The sequence below is a fragment of the Limulus polyphemus genome, unplaced genomic scaffold (genome assembly GCF_000517525.1).
Source record: "Limulus polyphemus unplaced genomic scaffold, Limulus_polyphemus-2.1.2 Scaffold700, whole genome shotgun sequence".
Lineage (NCBI taxonomy): Eukaryota > Metazoa > Arthropoda > Merostomata > Xiphosura > Limulidae > Limulus > Limulus polyphemus.
Window position 1 is genome coordinate 355,940 of NW_013666310.1, and position 19,353 is coordinate 375,292.

The 19,353-nt window shown below is 33.4% G+C and overlaps 1 protein-coding gene across 3 annotated transcripts in view; it reads left to right on the top strand.

Annotated features, from left to right (window-relative positions):
* The window catches only part of LOC106460064 (arginyl-tRNA--protein transferase 1-like), a 49,135-nt gene that overhangs the window by 21,007 nt on the left and 8,775 nt on the right, over positions 1 to 19,353 (top strand). Inside the window, exons 7-11 of one of the 3 annotated variants that reach the window (XM_022386679.1) lie at positions 2,094 to 2,206; positions 6,426 to 6,509; positions 12,321 to 12,482; positions 15,432 to 15,613; positions 16,699 to 16,798. In XM_022386679.1, the coding sequence (XP_022242387.1) occupies positions 2,094 to 2,206; positions 6,426 to 6,509; positions 12,321 to 12,482; positions 15,432 to 15,613; positions 16,699 to 16,798 (641 nt within the window). Of the gene's footprint in view, positions 1 to 2,093; positions 2,207 to 6,425; positions 6,510 to 12,320; positions 12,483 to 12,970; positions 13,133 to 15,431; positions 15,614 to 16,698; positions 16,799 to 19,353 lie in introns of all 3 variants that reach the window. The other 2 variants (XM_022386680.1, XM_022386681.1) reach the window with 2 other exon arrangements.

The window sequence follows — 19,353 nt, forward strand, 5'->3', positions numbered from 1 at the left end:
TGTTACAATTTGAAGTCATTCTAGAAAGAAGAAAATGGTAATTTAAATTTATTTTGATTTTTTGTGTGTGTGTGTGGTTATGAGTTTGGTATAGAGTTAGGGTATAGAAAATAACAGATAAAATATAAAGTTTTTCTGAAAAAAAACGTCTGAAATATATCTAGGAGATTTTAGAGATTTGAGATTTTTGGGACAAAGAATAGTTTTTTTAACCATAACATGAAAATAATTTTCTCACTTGGACTAGTAACAAAACAGACTCAATATATTTACAAACAAATCTTTAGTAAAAATACTTTATTAAAAAAATTGATTTTATGAGTACAAAAAACCAGTAATGTTTACTAAAAGTCTACCAAATTTTGTGAAGATACACATAATGTATTATAAGATATAGTATAAATACTTAATGTGTGCAAATGTGTGTACAAATTCATGTATTTTATACTGAACCTGTTTAAAATTGGTTTTATGAGTACAAAAGACTTGTAATGTTTACTAAAAGTCTACCAAATTTTGTGAAGATACACATAATGTATTATAAGATATAGTATAAATACTTAATGTGTGCAAATGTGTATACAAATTCATGTATTTTATACTGAACCTGTTTAAAATTGGTTTTATGAGTACAAAAGACTTGTAATGTTTACTAAAATCTACCAAATTTTGTGAAGATACACATAATGTATTATAAGATATAGTATAAATACTTAATGTGTGCAAATGTGTATACAAATTCATGTATTTTATACTGAACCTGTTGCGAGAGGGTTAAACCCATTATTCTACACTATAACTCGCACCAGCTACCAAATGGAATGTCATTATCAGTCAACTTAGTAGGATTGAAAAAATCTGCAACACCATGGATGGTAAGGTGTAAGCCAGAATGAAACTTCAAAAGCTACTGTTCTCCAATGGCTATCCAGATAGTTACATTTCTAAGATATTCCATGATTTTAACAAACAACAGCAAAAAAAGAAACCACCCATCAAAACATTGTCTCATGGATTATGCCCTTTGTGGATGAACCTTTAACTACTTGTCTTCATCAAGCGATTAGAAAATCTGGTTTGAATATACACATCATACAAAAACTCAGTAAAAAACTGAAGGATATACTTACTCGGTCAGCCTTCAATAAAAACAACCCATGCAAATCCCAAAAAGTGCTTTGCTAAGACCAATGGCTTAGAGAAATCCTGCACACATAGGAACACTGTCTATAAAATGACACCATATGTAGGTGAATCCAGTCATCCAATACATGATTGTTTCAAGGAACACATTCGTTTCACTGCAAATCTTGACAACAAAGGAGCCACCTCTGAACATTACATCAACAAACACAACATAAATAATGAGACACCTTATAGGATCAAAATTTTAGAGATTTGTGACAACTTTCTGTACAGAACATTTAAAGAATCTCTTTTGATTCAATCCAAATGCTGGCCCCTATAATACTATTATTCTTAATTATTTATTTTTATGCTTCACGATGCACCATTCCATTACATTTTTGTAGTTTCATGTTCTTTTCAGTTACTATCATTTCAAATCAGTTTTGTTTTTGTAACCTGTGATATTTGTAGACCCTTGAAAAATAGCATAAGCTGAAACATTGGGTTGAATAAACAAATATTAATTTGAAGTTGTTTGTTGCCTTCATTGAAAATTGTTTCCATCCTTCAGTCAGCACTCTAAGTTTCAAAAATAGTAGGTAGTTTCCCATAGCTAAATCCTGTGACATATTATAACATCTGGAGCTTAATGAGAACATGATCATTACCAGATTTTGTATATTCTGAATTTGAATTTTAGAAAGAAAAATATTACAAATTTCGAAACTATGAAATTTGTTTTAGGAAAGTAATGTATGTGGCATTTGCATACCACATTTGTTTAGAATTATAATCTATAAAATTTTAAAGTTTTCAAAAAATACAACACTTATCACAGTGGGTTAGCTGTTATTTTATAAAACATAATGATTGTACATAATTGAAAGCATTAAATTTTGCTGATCATTTTAATTTATTAAATATAATTTCCATACATTGATAATTGTCTATATACATACCTACAGGACAAGGACCCGATCCAACCAAGCCATTATGCAAAAAAGCCAAAGTTTTAAGAAGAGAAAAAAAACAACAGAAATTAAGGAAGAAAGTTAAAGGTGAAGACCATGAAATGAAGGTATATTGTAGACTTTAATATCTTATACATTAATACAAACAAATATGTCACCCATCATTAAATTTTACTTTTTTCAGTAATCTAGTACACTTGGTCAGTTGAGACTGTCAGTGATCTTATTCGTAGTGAGATGAAGACATGTATTTGGACCGGTGGTGGTCCTCGGGAGGGTACTGAGGCTGCATTTTAGAGAGACTTTGAATTCGCTTTTTTCTGTGCTTCATGTTAGTCTGTTGGGTTTTCAGCCCCCCTGTGGGTCAGTAGTAAGTTTAAGGACTCGCAGCACTGAGATTTGATTTCTTAGGGTGGATGCGGCAGATGGCCTGTAGTTGTTTTGCTCTTCCAAAACAATTACTTTACCTCACAAGATGCTGTTTCAATCAATGATAATCACCACAGTCTTTAAATGAATAATGAAGAACGAAAAGGAGGCTTTGGAATAAGCTGCCTTTGATTTGTTTTTCTTTTGTTGGTTCTTCGAGTGTGTAATGTTTTGGGCTTTTTCACGGTTGCTCTTGAGCCTGCAACTTATTTGATGGCTGAAAGGTCTTGGAGCAATTTTTTTCTCTCCATATTTGGAAATTGTTGGTCATATTGGAAGGTTTACTACTTAGTTGCGTGAAGGGACAGTTACGGCCTATCTAACATGTTGTCGGAACTTTGTGATTTCACCTACCACCACTAGGTGGAGGCATTGTTCTGCCTCTCGAATTTTGTGGTTTTAAGGTGGAGTTTGTAGTTCACTTGTATAGGTCTATGTCCCCTGAGGGGACAGAGCAAGTCCAAAAGACTTACAATTCGCTTTCATCATTTTGTTTCTTTTCACTTCTCTTTGTTAGAAGACTCAGGATCACCAGTTTCATTGAGGGCGAGCTGGATCCATTGTTAACATGCGCATTGGTTGAATTTTCAGCTTCTATATTCCTCCTGGTTGTTGTTGGAGTCTCTAATTTCATCGGCTTCTACAGAGGGGTCATAGTTCTGCCCCTATTTGTGAGTACCGATCCTCAACATCAGCACCTTGGTACATTGGTACTTAGAATAGATTGTGTCTATATCCAAGGTTTCCACTGCTTAGTTGGATTGCCAGCAGCATTGATGATTATTGTATACCTTCAGGTGCTGTGGGGGCCTGGTTCCAAGATTTTCTGGACATGTGGTAATCTTACCCAATGGTCCAGAAGCTCTGTGGGTCCTTCAGTCACAATTGGTTGTTTAGTTCACATCTTCCCCATTATTATCCACCCAACCCGTAGGTTTACATCTCCCACAGTTCACTTGGAACTTAGTTCTAGGGTTATCTGAGTCTGGTTGGTCTGGGGGTAGTAAGTGAGTCAGGCTAGTTCTTCAGAGTTTTTATTCCTGTTAGTTGTTGAGCCTATGAAGACACGAAATTGATGTCCTGTCATCAATCTTCTTTGTCTATATCACTGTCTAGATTCTCCATGGTTCACAAGTTAATCATCATTCCTCAATCTGTGTTGATTTTTTTACTGGGATTGTAAATGTATAACTTAGTTGTAGTTTGTTCCTATCTGTGCTTTGCCTTAATGGTGGAGTCCCTCCACTATCGGCATTTGTGGTGTACAAGGGTCAGGTAATGCAGTTCTGTTTTTTTTATTTGGCCTTGCATAGGCTTAACATGGGTTCTGCTGTATTGCACGAGTTTTCTCATCCCCTTCATTCCATTGTATTGTGTACACACCATTCCATGGATGACTGGTTACTGCTGACAACATCTCATCAATTGTTAGACAATAACATCCTGATTCTGCTTTCAGGTACAACCCAGGCAAGCTTCTCTTTTGGGACTGCAACATCTATTCTTGCTCCTATTCAACATGTCATCAGTCTGAGTATTTTTATTTTTCATCTCATCTCTCAGTCAAGCTCAGCTGTCTCCCATTGTGCTCAACACAACAGAATAGGATGCCACACTCCTACTCACTTCTCCCACTGCACAGATGGTTCTTTCTCTTCTGGGAATGTGGGTATCACTTGAATCCTTCATACCTTTGGGGCAAGAACACAAACGATCCTTTTATTGGTCTTTAAGCAACTAGGGGTAGTACACATCTGTTTCCTGGATTCCTTAGTCGGGATCATTCTTCGATCTCGAGGGGGTTGTTAAGTTGGGATGATACTAAAATTTAGGTTCCTCTACTGCCACCTCATTCAAAGTTCCATTCTTTTCATGAATGCTTTGCTTCAGGGATGAGGTACATATACCACCACTCAAGAAAACTAGAGTCTATACATTGATGACAGATTCCCTACACAATGTTTTCATCCTTCTTGCTCTTCTACAGGCAAATTCTCATGCTCTGGGCTTCTTAAGGGGTAACATGTCAGGCTTCACTCTGACTTCTCTGTGGTGGTGTCTTATCACCCTTTTAGCTTGCTTTGTCCACCAGGTGATGCCTGTGGTAGCAGGTCAATTGTCTAAATCCAACTATTGACAGAATAGATGTTGCATTGCAAGGTTCATTTAGATTGGCTTTCATTTTTCAGCTCTAATTGGTGGGTTGTCCTCTCATTGAATTACCCTACTACTGGCAATTTGGTCTCCAGTACCTCATCTTTGGGCCTTGGCAATAGATGCTTTCCATCTGGACATGATGGGATTACTGCACTCAACCTTCTCTCCATTTCATATGTTACCCTTGGCAAGAAATTTGATTTGTTTAAACCCATTGTCAGATCCTGTTGATCGCACTAGATTGGAAACTTTGCCCAGGTTTCTGCTTCTGCAGTCCCTTCTGGTGTGTTCAACTCTTCCACTTCTTTTTATACTCTTTTTCTGTGGAGGCAGTCATGATCAGATATGGTGCACCTTCCGGTGGTTAGGAATGCATCACTCTATGGCTACGGGTTGGGACCCAGTCAAAAGTATATCTATATATAATGTTACAGTCCAATGCCCTAGCCACCAACGTGGAATAAAGGGACCAAGACCCCTTAATTCCAACCTTGATTAGTGAAACCTCAACAATCTGGTTGAGGCTAGCCTATAGTGGTGATTACTCGTACAATCCACCCTTGCTACAGGGACTAAGTTCAGGCTGAAGAGCATACCTGTTCTAGATGTAGTGCGGTTCCCCCACTTGGGTACCACTCTTATCTTGGTACACCCATGATCTATGTAGATGCTTTCTGTATGGATAATACCCTCTAGCTATAAGTGGGAGTGGAGGTATGTATGTTTTGGAAGTTGACATTTTCCTAAATTGAAAATGTATTTCCAATAATACTTACCTCTGCTGACACTCTCCTATCCTTCGTCTCCAGTAAGAGCTGGTGTTAGAGACTGAGATAGTATCAGTCTCGAAAAGTGATAAAATTATCTGAATGGTGTGCTTATATCCAGTACCAGGATAGAGTGTGCATTGACGTAGGTGGAGAGTATCACGAGACATATATTGCCAAAGGGCAATTGGGTGGGCTATAAAAGACTGGAGCAAGCGAGAAAAATTCAGACAAATGCTTAGGTGGGCAAAGATGAAACCCTGGCAGTTGAGAAATAGCTATAAGTGTGAGAGGAGGTAAGTATAATTGGAAATACTTTTTCAATTTAGGAAAATGTTAACTTTAAACAGCTATAACAAAATGTTTAATAACTTACCTGTTTTTACACACTACTTTTTATAATTTTAATGGTACTCACACTTCTCTTTTGTGTGTTTTTTTAACATGTTGTAGCAGAGCTTATTATTTGGCTGAACTAATATGCCAAAATTTATTAGTTAGACATAGTTAAAAATACAAAAATTATGTTTGTTTTATTGGTTTGGGAAGAAGTCGCATTCTTTTATTAGATCCAATAAAAATAGATAAATCTAGTAATAAGTCACTTGTAGAAATTTATACTAATCATCAGTAGATATTAATGCAGATTGATATGCTTTGTTCAAAATTTTATTATATGCTTGTGACTCATTAAGCAAAAATTATATCATCAGGTGATAAAATTTAAGAACATACATGAAATGTAATTCATGATTTCCATACTTGCTTTCATTTCTGATTTTTTCCATGTATTCTTATACTTAAGTTGTTGTAAGAGGCAACCATTAAGCATTTTAAAACATTTATTGAATGTAACATTAAAGTTTAAGGACTTGGTAACAAAAAATATGGATTCTTCTGATAGATATAATTTATATAAAATATACCTTTATACAAACTGAAATATTTTCATGTCTTATATTTTTGATTGTAGGATCAAAACTCCGTTAATGAGTCAAAATCACTTGAAGATTTTTTAAAAGCACCTTTACCAGAAAATCCTGCACACAGGTTGGAGGTAACTATTTAGTAGACATTTAAAAAAATCTCATTAATTTCTGAACTTTTTTCATGATTTGTTTTACAATAGAATCAACCTAGTGTTACATTAAGGTGTTTTAAGTTTTATTTTAGATTCTTATGTAGTAATGTATATATTTCATATAATTTCAAGAACTTGTAATTACATTATGCACTGCAAGTGATTACATAAGCTATTAACACTTGTAAGTGTTAATACAGTAGTTTATGATTTCAAAGTTTCCTGGTGCTGAGTATGGTGTAGTAGTTAACCCTTTAAACACCTTTCTGTGCAGGTTGCAGTGTTACATTCAAAATTTAATTAACCTTATAAAAAATGTAGCACGAAGTGTTACTGAGTTACATTCAAAACTTAATTAAACCAATTTACTGTCAATATATTTTAATGAAATTAGCATTATCAAATATATTATAATTCAAAGTTTTATATTATCCAAGTTATTATTCCTCTATTAGGAAAGAAACCTTTGAAACAAACAATTAAAACTTCAATTTGTTGCACGTGATACATGTGCAGTTGAAATGCCTTAGATTTGATTGCGTATGTTTTTGTTCAGTTTTGTCTCAGAACCTCTACAACAATCTAGACAAGCTTCTACAAATACAAGGTCAAAGTCTAAACATTAGTATCATTTTACAACAGTTAACATTTCAAGAAGGAGCTTATTTCTTTCTCCTTTCTGGTAGATGCCATGCCCACATTCCAAAGTAATCTGTTTCCACCAACAGTTACATATCTATGTCATACTTATTCACCCAAACACCACTTATACAAAAGGAAGTTTGAAAACCATTTTTCAAAGATATTTTTATTTTTTATAGATACTTGTGATTTTAAAGATATACCAATAAAAGAAACATTATCTAAGAAATTGTAATTACGACTGATAACTATCTTCAGATAATCATATCTGTATGTCTCCTCTTCCTGACTAATTAACACACTTTTAATTTGTTCATAAATAATAATTATGAGACTTACAACATGAAAGAATGAGCTTGAAGTTTGTAAGGTAAAGAACTGTCTTAATAGTTAGCTCTGGTATTGAAAATATTTTTAACTCATCAGGAATTGTTAACTAGAAACTTACTGGGAATAATAAGAATTTTATTTTTATTCTTTTACCAAACTAAAGATAAAAAAAAACTTGGCATAGGTCATCAAATAATATATAATTTTGTTTTCTCTGTTATTGTGGCTTAGAATTTGATATTGAACCTATGAAATTTATGAGAAACTTTAAAAAAATTATCAAATCTCCAAGGAACTTGCTAAGATATAAAGTATTTAGACTCATCCTCAAATGATTGTTTTTATGGATTTGCATAAAAGATTTTTAATTAATTTTAAGTGTAAAAGTAATCAGTAAGTATCAAAAATGCTATATAAGAATTTTTAACATTATCTTCCTTAGTTTTAACTATAAAATTTACAAAATAATTAATGTTGCTTTTTTTAGATGAAAAACCCAAACAACTTGTATATCAAAACAAAACATTTATTAATTGAAATAGTCTCCATTCTTATCAATGATGCTTTTCTGTCTTACAATCAGGTTGTTGATGTCCTGATTAAAGAAGTCACTTGGCTTTGAGCAAATAACGCGTTTATGTCCTCTTTAACACCTTCCACATTTGTATACGTTTTCCCATTAAGATGGTGTTGCAGCGAACAAAAAAGATGGTAATCTGATGGTGCCATATCTGTAGAATATGGTGGGTGGGGGAGAACTTCCCAATCCAACTCCATAATCGTGAGTTGCGTCAAACATGCCACGTGTGGATGTGCATTGTCATGGAGAAGAAGAACACCTTTCTGATTGATGAGTGAAGGGCATTTTTGATGAAGGCTGACTATGGATCTCTGCATTAACAATTTGCAGTGGATTGAGGAGTTTGAAATGAATTACTCCTTTGATATCCCACCAGCAAAGCATCACTTTCTGCAGATAGAGTCCAGGTTTTTGGGCCGGAAGTGGTTTTTGTTTAGGACTGATGGGATTCGTGTTGCATTAAAAGTAGGGTGAAAGAGAGGAGGCACACAACAGACAAATTTCACAGTGTCAAACAAAAAATTATGCCATAATGCTAACAAAGCACTGTATAAACCAGACACTTTTACTGAGCCAGCAGAGACAGGAATTGACAGGCTTAGTGAAAGGCAGTGTCGTGAAGATGTCTCCAAAGTGCAGTGGAAAGAACAAACTCGTATATCTGTCAGGGAGCTTCTGATTGTGCTTGATTTGGAGAAGATAAAAGATTATACATAGCTGGAAAGAAAAAGAAGGGTCAGTCATCAGATTCTTCAAGGACATCTTGCAGTGGATAGCAGGCATGTTATATGGGCCTGCTGCAGATGTTTTACTTGAACATTTCTGCCAGCAGGTTTCTTCTGAGACAATGGAGTTTCTACCTAGCAACCATCCATTATCTGATGGTGGCAAGAGAGAGAGATATTATGGTGAATGCCATTACATGCTACAGTTGTGCCAAGAAGAATTCCATTGAGAAGAAAGTAGTACATGCACTGATTTGCTCCAGTGTTACTCCACGAGAATTGCAATGTTTAGATACCAGTGACATTGAAGTTTTGTCGATGAGTGCCGATAGTTTTGCTTCCAGATGTGGAGACTTCAAGGTGCTGTTACAGGGGGAGCAGCTTATGAAGCAGACACAAACTTTACAGTATTTCCATAAAAACACAGTTAACACTGCAGTTTCTTTTATTCTTTCACCAGATAATATGTTCTACTTGTCTAGGGGCTACAAAAAGGTTGTCTTTGATGACAAAAACAACTTTTCCCCTAGTACAATGCAAAAGCAGCTAGGAACTATGAGTGAATACCAGAAGCAGATCCGCTGTTAAGGTGACCATTTTTCCACCTGATGGCCACCTTAACTAACGGAAATATGAAGCTCCACAAGGCCAAGGATTATGTCACAGGTTTCCTGGTCAGTGATACCTTCAAGGTTACTAGGAGAATGATTGAGGCAGAAATTCATTCTGGTGCAAAGAGCAAAGGATTCTTGCAACAGGCAGAGCTCGCTCGCTCATTTCTAAAGTATGAATATGATAACCATATTGCTAGTGAAGGCAATGTTGGTGCTACTCATGACATTTCCTTTGGGCTAGGAACAGCAAACCAGCAAGATGCCAACAAGGAAGTCAATTGCAGAAGCTGTCTGTCACCATTTCACTTTTTTGATGAGTTGAAGAAGGAATTTGAACAAAAAGATAACTCATCTTCTCTCCATTATCAACAATATTGTACATAAAGCTAAAATCTTCCTGAAACATCGAATGCACACCCAAAATCAGCAACTTTAGACTGAAAATGTGTAATCCTAGATCAAGAACCTCAGCGAAGTCATGGGCATATGTGACAAAGCCTTAGTAGTAATAGATTTCAAGATGAAGCTTGATCCCATGTACTTCAGGGAAAAAAACAGTCAACCATTATGGGAATAGAGGAATGATGCAAATGTAGAGTACTAAGAGATAATCCCCTGCCAGAGAAGAGCAAGGGGCAGCCTCACCTGTTGCAGAAGGTGTATTTTGATCATATCTCCAGTGAGGATAACAAACAAAATGCAGTAGCGGTCATGTCTGTGATGGAGGTGATTTTGCTTTGTCTGAAAAATGATCTTTCGGGTATCAATAGAATCAACAAGTAGAGCGATAGTGCGAGGTGTAATCAAAATGTACTGGTGTTGCTCCTCCTTCCAGCATTGTGCTATATGCACAGGATCCATATAGACACCAGGTGGACAGTCGCACTTTGCCATGGCAATACAGGCCATCAAGTCATGGCTGATCGAAAGGAATAATTGCACGATGTCTGCAAAAGACATTACTCTGTTGATGTCTTATGGTGGAATGCTCAACTGTGTTGCTGAACTTATTGAGCATGACTGCAAGCAGCTGCAGCTGTTGACTGAAGGCATAGCCATGATAGAAGGCCAGCTTAACAAGTTTATCAAGCGAACCAATGACATGTTTTTTTATCTATGATGACCCAGTTGACAACTTCTCTGTTCCTGCTGATCGAAGACTAATTCTTTCTGATATATCAGATTTCTCAATCCATGCTTATGCTTACTTGAGCATTGGACTTGAAATTCATGTGGACATCAGTCTGGGAACTAACTGATGCATCTTGAATTCTGGAGCACCCCAGGGAGAAGATGCAGAGGAAGAAGTCTAAGACTGAAAGTGAAGATGATACATATGAAGGTAAATTTGATGCATTGCTGAGCAATGACAGTGACACAGAAGATCAAGAATCAACAGATGGGGAAAGTGGTTGCGACAGAGCTCAAGTTGGGTCAATCCTTGGTTTGGACTGTTGACTGGTGTGAGAATCCTGACACAGGCACAGCTGTGGTGGAGACACCGTAGGTGGAAAGCACAATGTAATGTGTCTGATGCCGATGAGAAGAATGAGGTTGAGTCACATGACATTCGATCCTTTGCGATCATGAGAGCCCTATTTATGGCGCAGACTGGGGAATTGGGTATTGGTGACGTCAGGAATGGTAAAGAGAACATGTACAGCTTTGTCCCAAATGACTACAAACTTGATTTCTCATTCCCATGTGGGTGGGCAACTCAACAATGCAGAGGCCAAATGTACAGCTGGAAAACCATCCATGAATTCAAACAAGATATCAAAGATCTATTTGAGCTTGGTAAGATAGATTCCTCTTGCAAGAGAGGCCCAGGAAGGATGCTAAAATATCTGGTAAAAAAGTATCCAGGGAGATATGATCTTCCAGCCAAGAGAGAAATCAGAGCAGTGTCAAGGATAAATTTAGAAATGAGATTGGAAACGGGGTCTGTCTCTTTGATCATTAGATCAAACCCAAAATTACTCATTTCAAGTGCACTGCTAATCAGGACACTATGAATGGTAATGTTGGTCTTGAGGAGTCTGTTATGATATGATAAAATTTTTCCAGATCATTCATTAGGTGATGAAAGCTGCCCTAGTTTTGCATCTCTGATATCTGTTGTGATCATACCTGTCTCAGTTCTCTGTCTATAACAGTTATTACTCCATGAGCAGTGGACACTTCCAAAAGTTTTTTAATCATCTTTTATTATTGTTATTATCCCCAATCATAATGACACATTGAATAGGGCACCAATCACATAACAGCCCCTAATAAACACTGTGAGTGATTGTCACAGGAGGGATGCCCACCCCGTCCGGAGTCCACCTACTTACTACTTGGTATTACAAGCATGAGATGCTGTATCACAGAAAAGTGAGAATTTGAGGTTTTCACATCATCCCCTTTTACTGGGTTTTAGTCTTTCTTTCTTTCTTTTGTTGTTGTTGTTGTTGTTGAGAAGAAAGAAATTCCCAGTATGGGTAGGGATAATTTTAAGTTTAACTCCATAGCGTTTAGTAAAGTCTTAAGTTAAAATAGGCAACTTTTTTACAAAAGAAGTTATTGCTTATACTATGAATGCATTTAGTATGTAAGCAGATATAGGGGAAAATAATTTACCAAAACACTTTGTAGTCCATTTGCTTCAAATATTAGGCTTCTAAAACTTTCAAACTCTTGACTTTTATCATAATCCTTATCTGTGTTTATGTGAAAGTTATATCTCAAAAAAATAATCTTTTGTTAAAAAACAATAATTATTCTGTTCTTGCATGTAAAAACTGAGAGGCATTTGTGTATAATTAGGAATATGCCGAGTTTTATTTCTGTATCCTAAACTGGAGTGTATATCAGCTATTAGTTACATTCTTCTTTCATATGTTTTGTTGCATAGATTTTGTTGGTACAAACAAGTCCTCCTGGTGTTGAATTTCAAAGAACATTTGATGAGTCTTATTCTGTCTACAAGAAGTATCAAATGACAATTCATAAAGACCCACCAACGAAGTGTCCAGAAAATCAGTTTTTACGATTTCTTGTCAGAAACCCTTTTGAGGTATTTTGATACATATCTTACACATAGTTGATCCACTTCTGGGCACATCATTATTAACAAGAAAGTCTGTTGATGCCTTTGTTAAATGAAAAAAAAGTCTTCATTCCAGACTGAAATAACATGTGAACTCTTTGATCCTTAAATATTGTAATAATAATTGTGATGCACTTTTGTCTATGATTTTGGAATTCACTTCTATAAAATTATCAAGAAAAATTGGATTTTCAAATCCTTCCATTTTAGAGCTAAAATTCAAAATGTTGGCTCATCCACGGATTTGTTTTGTACATTTACAGTATCTGTTAAACCTCCAGTTTTGGATTAGAATTGATTTAGAAATGGATTGAAGTAAAACACAAATATTTGACCTTGTGTCTTTGAAAAGTTATAAATGGTCTCTGTTGTACTTTGATAATTTTTCTTTTAAACAGAATTATCTCTGTTGTAATGATGTGCCTAGATTTTTCTGTTTTTTTTATGTGTTGTAGGTAAGGTTAGTTCGATCATCTCCTCTTTCATCAGAATTTAAAAAGGACTTCAAAATAACACACAATATTTTCAAGAAATATCAGATGATCATCCACAAGGAAACGGAATTTGATTGTGACCAAAAATCCTTCTCAGACTTTCTTGTAACTTCTCCATTACAGGTAGTTTGAAGATTATTTTAGATATTGAGCTCAAAAGCCATTGTTAATCTGTTGATAAGGTACCTGAAACTTAAAACATCATTATTTCTGATTGTTTACATGTGTATGACATAATTAACTATTTAATTTTGATGTCAAATAATATAATTATGCTATATTTCCATTTAGTATATTTATATATATATTATTCATATGGGTTTCATACAAAAGTTTAGTAATTAGTTTTAGGTATATAACCATATTAGAAATATAAAAGTAAAGAGCTTTTAATGGATCATTTACAATTTTTTAAATATTTCAACATTTATAAATCCAAATTAATTTCTTGTTTAACTAATAAACAGGATAGGATAGTTCTCATTGGACATCACTTTAACAACAATCTTAACAGAATTTTGAAATAAAGCACTTCAGGCCTAATATATATATATATATATATATGATATTGGTTCTGTTTATGTAGAAGTTTGGTTAATTTAAACTAAAATTCATGACTAGTGTATCATACATGTTCTAGTTTCATATGAAACTATTTTTATCATGATTAGGTTATATGTGGCTAACAGTAAAGAACACAATGAAACATTAATTATGGTCATCATCAAATATACTATTCTGTTAAATACTGGAACCAATATTTTAATGGATATTTTAATTATTTTATAATTTTGGATGTTGAAATTTCTAGACATTATATTTGTTGATTTTTATTGTTTTATACATTGATTATTAAAATTAATTGTTACAGAAAATGTAAATGTGTAACCTGTAATATAAGAACAAACTTCATAAAACTCATGTTTAATAAAGTGTGTGATGTGAAAGAAAGCTGATAGAAATATATAAATTTTAAAATGAGTTATTTTTGAGAAATAACTTAGCTTTTACTTTGGAGTGATGTGTGTGTGTGTGTGCTAAACATTTCACCACATTTCATTTTGTGTTGAAATATTATGGATGATTTTTAGTTCATTATTTGATTATTTTTGATATTGTGTATATTAATCCAGAACATAAAAATTGATTATTTTTATTATGTATATGCTTATTTTTCAAACACACACTGTTGCATTCATTCACTACTTCAAGCTGTTGCACAATGATTTCAGTTTTATAAACTTTTATAATGATAACATTAGCCAGATTACATCTACATGAATGTGAATAAAACATTAAGCAGGTGATTTTTTTTGCATGTACATTGATCAAGTTCTCCAAATAGTTTAAAAAAAATAAACAAAAAACTAACCGTGGCAGTTATTTAGTTTGAAGGAAGAGAAAACAAGTTTTTAGGTTTGTCTGCCCTTCCCAACTGGGGTGCTTGGGGACTTTCGTTCCCCTTCAACCCCGTGCGTGAGTTTTATTTCTTTCAGTGAATTTTCATTTATCTTTTAATTTTTGTTTTAAATCATGAATTTTGTTGGCATCGGGAAGCCGTGAAGAAAGTCGGAGGGGATCAGAGCAGCATTGTGATATCCAGCATCGGTTGAGTCAGAAAGGTCGGTTAAATTGTGATGAATGAGCAGGAAGATCCAAATGTGCATTACGTATGCTATGGCTGTAAAATGCGTTTGGTCTCCAGATAGTTTTTACATTAATACAAATAATATCATATCCTCCATAAGAGCTGGTCTTGTCAAACTGATGACTTTAATATTAACACAGGTTTTTGAAACAGGTAACTTTCATGAATGCTAGTCACATTAAACTTATGACTTCTGTATGGACATTGATTAAGACATGCACATCAAAAGCATTGCAGAACATTTTATAAATTGCCAGCTGGTTTTTAGAATGTTAAGCCAATGGTTTAACAAATGCTTTTTAAGTGTAATCTATCATTTATATGGAATATATAGTTATATTTTAGATGTGTTTTCAAAATCTTCTACATGTTTTGGCAATTTTTCAAATAATTAAACACTTATTTCATATGTTTTCATGGTTTCTCATTAGTTTTAAAACTTTTGGATTTTTAGAGTAAATATTAGAATTTAATTTGTTAAATTGTTTTTCAATTTAAGGTATAATTCTTTGTAAATAATTGAAACAAATGCCTTCTAAAGTAGGCTAAAGTATGGGTTTAGTCAAACATTTTTTCTTTGTGTAATGCACCATTCTATAGACATTGACTAGTAAAAGACACCATTGTGATCTTTAATCTGCAGGATGTTAATACATTTTTATATACCTTTATCACAACGTTTGTAGGTAGTCTGTTTTAAAGGATTTTTTTTACATGTTCCATTAATTAACTGATACTGATAGTTAGAAGTAAACTGTAGAGGTTTGTTTCAAGGTGGAATCAAAGCCCAATGGTCCTTCTTGTGGATATGGGTCATTTCATCAACAGTACTGGCTGGATGGCAAGTTGATTGCAGTGGGTGTTTTAGACATTTTGGTCTCTTGTGTTTCGTCAGTTTACTTCTTCTATGATCCAGACTACAGCTTTCTCTCTCTTGGTACATATGCTGCTTTAAGGTAATAGTTTCATATAAAATCCTTATTTAATATTATCTTATGATAAGTCTTTATGCATCCCTTTTTAGATTCTAACATCTATAATAGAAATCTTTAATTACATAAGCTTCGAACACAGAAATTTCTTTCTCTTTTTGATTTGAAGTGCTAATGAGCAAAAGATGTTTCATTGTACCCTACTAAAACCATTTTTATCACACCCAGGTTTTAAGGAAAGTAATTTGAGTGTTCTACTAGCTATGCAGTAAAAGTAAAATGTTGAGTATATAACAATACTATTTTTTTCAAGACAGTGTACTGAAATGTGTCAGTGTACTTCTGTAACCGAACTATTTTAAAAGCTGGTGATATTGGTTGTATACTTGTAATTCATACCCTTTAAAGATGTGTGGGTTTACTCTGAGGGTAAGTTTGACTGATTAACATTTCTCTACCCAAAATTACTATTAAAGCTATTGAAGTTCTAGAGTTAACTCTGATATTTGGTTTGTATTTGATGTAGTGCACTGTGTTTTGCATTCATCACCTATATGCAAAGATGCATTATCATTTTGGAAAAAAAGTTTAAATTAAAAATGAATCATCATAGGATGAACCCTTAAATTTAGTCATTTTATCAGTTACATTGAAGTAGTGTTAGTTAAAGACACTTGTAAGAAGTTTGAAATTGAAACATCCTGTATTTCAATTGATTAAAGGGATTATTAAAGAGAGCTTTGAAGTTAGAGATAAATTTATAAAATGGCATACATTTTTCATTAACTAGCCTAAATAAAAACATTTGTTTAGATGTGTGTGTGGATAATGTCTCTAAGTTCTGGTCTTAGAAATACTAGTGAACGTGCTTAACTTTAATGATTCCTTTATTTATATATTGGGTTCATTAATATAAAGGGACTGTTTCTTTATTATACTACCAAATTTGTTCTTTTTTTCTTCAATGAAACAGACAAAACTAATAGGCATCGAGATGTAAAATAATCAAATAGCACTATATATATATCTATTGGAAATAATTTTCTGAGGAGATATGAAATAGTTCTGTTATTTTATGAATAACTTTTATTTATTTTTTTTCCATTCAGAGAAATAGCATTCTGTAGAGAACTACATCGAGAAGCTCCAGGCATACGCTATTATTATATGGGATTTTACATTCATTCGTGCCCCAAGATGAAATACAAGGTGTGTTCATACTTTCAAGTTACATTTTATTTTTTCAGTCAATCAGTAACATATTAAGTTAAAACTAGGAATTAGTTATGTGTTATTTTCCTATTTAATTAACAAGTAAAATTATTTGTTAAAGGTTTGTTTGTTTTCTTTACAAATTTTTTTTTTCTTTATTATGTTAAATAAATATTTATAGATTGTATAATTAAAACATCAAAGAATTCAAGTTTTGAAAACACAGTGGTTCATAATTTATTTTTTACCATCTCAAGGTGCTTTATATCTACTCATTCAAATATTCGGTAAAACAGTCACTAGTGTCATTGAGAATATAAGGCTGGTCATTCTTGACATTTCTGTTAGTTTTATTTTCGTAAGTCATTCTTTTACTTATAATTGTAAGATTATCAGCTGAAATATCTGACAGCTGCTGCAACTGTACTTGGAATTATGATGAATAAAACCAACTTTCTTTCAATTTTATGATAAATTATTTAGGTAGGTGAGGTAGTCTGTAGTCTTTTTCTAGCATTTTTCAATCCTACATTATATCACTACATTTTTTTAAATGTCTTTTTCTTCCTCTGTTTAAATAAAATCTTACCTGTCCTGTCTATGCTTAGCAGCTGAAATAAAGATTAATTTGGCAGTTTCTTTCTGTCTGTGTCTAGAATGATAATGAAGAACAAACTTTTTTGCTTCATTTGTTGTATAAACACTACAGATATAAATAGCTATAGTTTTTTCTTTCTCAAAAGAATTTTGTATAAATACGGTATATCCGTACATATTTCCCTGGTGTACAGTACTATACCTCTGTCTAAATTTTATGCATGGAAAAACATTTTCTTACACATTTTTGATAAATTTTTCATATCCAGTCAGACTTATTGTCTTGTTAGCTGCTTTATGGAATGGGCAGTTCCATCAACAGGTTTTTTTCCCATCTGTAGTCTCCAATAAATTGAAAAATGGAGACTTGTGATCAATATCTCTATTGTCAGCAATTAACTGCAGTAATCCCATTTCATTTATTCGAATTAAGGTGTTTAAATGCAGATGGGATGTTAGAAATCATTATAAAAATTACAACCACAAACACCAGATAAAAATTTTTAACCATTGTTTCGGTTTCTTTTCTTAAGGGCTAAGTGTTTTCTATTCTGGTGACTGCAATTAAATGGTGTGTTACAGAAAGAACATAGTGCAATAAAACAATGTGATGGATGCAAGGAAAGTAGAAAAATAATATATTTATCCAAGCGGGATAAATAATAATAATAGTGTGAAATGAGTTTTTTTAAATAATGCATTACTATTGATACATTTGTCTCAGTTTCAGTGAGTACAGTCAAAAAATAATTAAATTTAAATAAACAATAGAAAGAACTTTGTATAAGAATGAGTAGTTCGAAAAACATGAGAGAGGTCTGAATTAACAATCCAAAAATGAAACTAAACCTTTACAATAGTCTTTTAGTTTTAAAAAATCAGTCACATTTATTATGGTTCATAATAGTTGTTTTTTCCCCTTAGTAAAATGTTTCACAGTTTGCTAAAATTTTAAGTAAATAGCTGTAGGCGAGTCATGACATTTTACAAATTGTTCAGCTAAGACTTTTTTTGTGTGTGATATTTTTAATTTCATTAAAGTGTTTGCAAAACTGTACGTGTGAGGGATAACCAGTTTCTCCAATATATGTTGTAGGACATTCTGTAAATTGTATTTTGTATGTGATGTTTGCTCCGGCTTTGATCCCTATGTACCCTGTTCAGTCATGTTTAGTGTTGGCAGCTGTGTAACATCTCGTAGACTACGGTATTTTTGATTTCATATTTTTTTAAGTACAATCAAATTTTAGATATGTGCGTGTGATAATAATTACATTTCTTAATATGAAAAGAAAAAATCATTACAAAAATTAAAACTGTTTCAACATGCTGTTTTTGTTGCTTTAAACTTGAGGGATCCCACTGAAAGATGGACAAGAACTATGTGCGGTAATATGCGATTGATCTAAATATTCATTATCATATCTAGAATATCATTTGGAAGAAAAGCATCTGTGGCCTTTGATAATTACTTGCTAAATGATAAAACAAACCAGTGTTTTCGCAGCTAGCCAATGCTAATTCCCATCTCTTTTTCTTTGACCCAGCTGCTTTTGGGTGTAGACTAGTTTTTGGATTGTATACTTGGGTGTTTGTTTTATTTACTTTCTAGTTCTTTCTGTTCAACTCCTTAAGTTCTGTATTATTGAACAATATGAAATTAGAAGTAAGACTTCAATTAAATACATCGTGTTCATGGTAAAATGTGTTTTAACTCTTTCAGCATGGGCTTGGTCCCTGGGACCGACCTCATAACCATTTTGTGCTTATTATAGTTTTCATACTTTAACTATTAAATTAGTAAGTGTATGTTAATGAAATTTGGCAGATTATGATTATACATTACAATACTTTCATACGCAAAATATCAATTTTTTTTTTTTTATTATTAACTACTTAGGTTTGTAAAGCAATGTTTTTCTCCTGCATTTTCTTTTCACATGTTGCCTATCCAA